This window comes from Panthera uncia, assembly GCF_023721935.1.
Source record: "Panthera uncia isolate 11264 chromosome B3 unlocalized genomic scaffold, Puncia_PCG_1.0 HiC_scaffold_1, whole genome shotgun sequence".
Taxonomy (NCBI): domain Eukaryota; kingdom Metazoa; phylum Chordata; class Mammalia; order Carnivora; family Felidae; genus Panthera; species Panthera uncia.
Window position 1 is genome coordinate 74,600,983 of NW_026057582.1, and position 3,997 is coordinate 74,604,979.

Below are 3,997 nucleotides of genomic sequence, written 5' to 3' on the forward strand. Positions count from 1 at the left end.
TTTGGAAAGCAGTCTAACCATTCTTCAAAAAATTTACTACATGATCTAGCAATTTTACACAGGTATTGTTATGGACTGAATTGTGTCTTTCTAAAATTCATATAACTTCTAAAATTCATGCAACTGTATTTGTAGACAGGGCCTTTAAGGAGGTAATTAAGGTTAAATCAAGTCATGGGGGGGGGACCTTAATCTGATGACTGCAACACATATAAGAACAGGAAGAGATAGCAGTACCACCCTCACCTCTGTTCATGTATAGAGGAAAGGCCATGTGAAGATACAGTGAGAAGGTGGTTGTCTGCAAGCCTAGGAGAGAGACTTCATCAGATTCCAACTCTCCTGGTGCCTTGATCTTAGACTCTCAGTCTCTAGAACTGGGATAAAATAAATTTATATTGTTTAAGCCACCCAGCCTGTGGTATTTTGTCATGGCAGCCTATGCAAACTAGTATATATCCAGGAGAAATATATATATATATATATATACAGACAAAAATGTGTACATGAATGTTTGTAACATCATTATTCATATTAGCAAAAAAGTAGGAACAGCTTAAATGTTCATCATTTGATGAATGCATACACAAAATGTTGTATATCCACACAATGGAATATTATTTGACAATAAAAAGGAATAAAGTACTCATAGCAAGCTATAATATGGATGAGTTATTCATGGATGAACATTATGCTAAGTGAAAGAAGCTAGCTACAAAAGGCCACATAAGTGCACGATCCATTTTTCTGAAATGCCCAGAATAGGCAAAATCCATAGGAACATAAAGTAGATTAGTGGTTGCCAGGGACTGATGGAGAGGGAAGTAGGGAATGACTGCTAATGGGTATGGGATTTCTTTTTGAGGTTATGAAAATATTGTAAAATTTGTTAGTGGTGATTGTTGCACAGCTATGTGAATAAACTAAGAGCACTAAATTGTCCATTTTTAAAAGGGTGAATTTTTATGGTATGTAAACTGTATTTCAATCAAACTATTATAAACCAAAACAAAAAAAGTTAGAAAAGTTTATTTCCATTGCTGGGTTGTGGTCTTTCTGAGGACAGGAAAGAAATATTGCTAATTTTGCTAACCATGTCAGGATGGTTTTTCATATTCGCTATTCTTTTTAATATACATATATCCCAAATATAAACAGGTAAAAATATTCAAAAGAGACTTACCTAACTTGAATATAAAATTTTGGGGGGGCAAAAAAATGATTATTATACTTGTGTTATAACATGTCGTATTGCTATCTAATAATGTTTGGTTGATTTGCACCAGGGTGGCTTTTGAAAAGAAAAGGAATGTGGATGTAGTCTCGTTATGTGTTATTGTGGAGTTTAGAAGTCCCTGAATTGGAATGCAGTGGTTCCCAGTGCTTTTTGTGTATTACAATTTCCTGGGGGGCTTTTCAGAATACCTGTACCACCTGCACCCCCAATCGTGAGTCACTCAGTTGAGAACCACTGCTTGGGTGGAGGTAGGTGTCAATAGGACTACATGTGGTTGTGATCATAGTGAGGCAACAGAGAATCTGTTGTAAAGCACTGGTTTTCCAACTTTAACGTATGTAATAGGACAAAATGCAGATTCTACTTTATAGGGCTGAGCTAGGCCCTGAAATCCTACCTTCCAAGAAGCTCCCCAGTGATGCCCAGCTAACAGTCCCCAACCCACATTGTCAGTGGTAAGGGTTGTATAATACATTTTCAAAGGAGTGAAAGCATGGTTAATAAGAAAATGTAATAAAGAAAATGAAATAAAGCAGTTGCATACTTAGACAAAGAGCTTGATGAAGGGAAGGAAGCAGGTAATTGCTTAAGACATTAACTTTCATCTTGGTGAGCTTTTCCATTGATTTGCTTATCATTTAATGATTGGTCCAACCACTTTAGATGGATTTCACGTTTTCTAGAAGTTTTTCCATTTTGTCCATAGGATGAAAATTTGGACTGTTAGGGACTTTGCATAATTTCTTTAGCTATTGTCCTGACTTGCCAGGATGATAGAATCTAGTGAGGAAATATGAACAAATATATTTGTTTTATTTAAATTGACATTATTGACATTTTTGTGCTAGACATGATATTGAGTTCTGGAATTACAGAAATTAATAAGCATAGTCCCTGTTCTTAAAATTTGACAGTTTAGGGGCACCTGGGTCGCTCAGTTGGTTAAGCGTCCCACTCTTGATTTTGGCTGAGGTCATGATCTCATGGTTCATGGGATTGAGCCCCAAATTGGGCTCTGGGCTGACAGCATGGATCCTGGTTGGGATTTTCTCTCTCCCTCTCTCTCTGCCCCTCTTTTTCTCATGCTCATGCTCTCTATCTCTCTCAAAATAAATAAACTTAAAAAAAATTGAAAATCTATTAAGGATGGGGAGGCATGTAGGGCAGATTTGTGAACAGCTAACTATCACACAAGAAATAAATGAATGACATGTGCAGTAGAAGTACACACAACGTGCTATGGAAGAGGCAGTTAATTCCACCTGGGGAAAGGTTCCATTGATGACCTGGTATTTAGAATTTTGAAATGACTTCTTCAAAATGTTCACTGGTTGTTGGCCAGTTCTCAACTATTCACTGACAGGAGGCTCACGGTCAGAACTCATCCAGGAATAACATACTAACATCACAGACCAATTTTAGAAACCTCCTAGAACTTTCTTCAAGGCATCCTTCATTTCTTTATTCCGGAGGCTGTAGATCATGGGGTTAAAAAAAGGGGTCAGAACTGAGTAGAATAGAGTTGTGAACTTCTGCATTCCCTCTGCTTGTCCTGACCCCGGGCTCACATATGTCATCATGACAGAGCCATAGAATAGAAACACAACAGCCAGATGTGAGGAGCATGTAGAAAACGCCTTCTTCCGGCCAGCAACTGAGGGCACCTGCACTACAGCCCTCAGCACCAGGGTATAGAAGCCAGTAATGTAGAAAAAGGTGGCAAAGATGAGGAGTGAGCTCATGGTGCCACAGATGAGAATAGTCCCTGGGATTGGGACACAGGCTGAAGCCAAGGCCAGCAGAGGACCCAGGTCACACAGGAAGTCATCAATCACGTTTGGGCCACAAAATTGTAGCTGGGTAACAAGTATCACTGGGATCAGAAACCAGAGAAAACCATAGACCCAGCAAAAGATGACCAGGCTGCAACAGAACTTCACAGTCATGATGGTGGGGTAATGCAGGGGGTGACAGATTGCCAGGAACCGGTCATAGGCCATGATGGACAGAAATAAGCATTCAGTTGTGCCTAGTGAGAAGAAGAAGTACAACTGGAGGAGGCACCAAGCAAAGGAGATGGTTTTGGTCTGGGAGAGGAAGTTGGCCAGCATGTTGGGCACATCAGAGTTGACGTAGCAGATTTCCAGGAAGGAGAAGTTGGCCAGCAGAATATACATGGGGGTGTGGAGCCGGCGGTCCCAGTGCACCACACACACAATGGCCATGTTTCCAAGGAGCGTCATGATGTAAGTCACAAAGAATATGGAAAAGAGGAGGATCTGCATTTCCCAACGGCAAGGAAAGCCCAAGAGGATGAACTCACTCACAGTGTGAGAAATATTTCTGGCCTCCGAAGTCATTTCCTTCTATCCTGTGAGGATTGCAGTAGAAGTTACATTACAAAAGGAGTCATGCCTCCTGATTCCTCCCCAGGAGAGAACACATTTTCCTGATCATAGGGGAGACCTAGACCAGGAGTTCCTATTTTTGATTGGGCACTTCAACAATATACTTGTTGAGTATGCTTTTCTATATATGACTCTTCACTTTTAAACTATATACAGCCCACTGTCAATCAATATGGTAAATATTGGTAAATATTTTGAAAAAAGTTTTCTTAAAATAAAAATAGAAACTCAGGTATTTCCTTTCTGCATCTCTCATTGAGTTGTCCGGTGCACCCAACTTTGGAGAACATTGGTCTAGACAATATGCATAGGTGGCTGGCTGAAGCTAAATTGAGATATAAACATTGACATT

At 39.8% G+C, this 3,997-nt stretch overlaps 1 protein-coding gene across 1 annotated transcript; it reads right to left on the reverse strand.

The window, feature by feature from the left end:
- Positions 1 to 2,655: 2,655 nt before the first annotated feature.
- Positions 2,656 to 3,597, reverse strand: LOC125910351 (olfactory receptor 11H6-like). The gene has a single exon (XM_049614110.1). The coding sequence runs from the start codon at positions 3,595 to 3,597 to the stop codon at positions 2,656 to 2,658; it is 942 nt and encodes a 313-aa protein (XP_049470067.1).
- Positions 3,598 to 3,997: the final 400 nt, after the last annotated feature.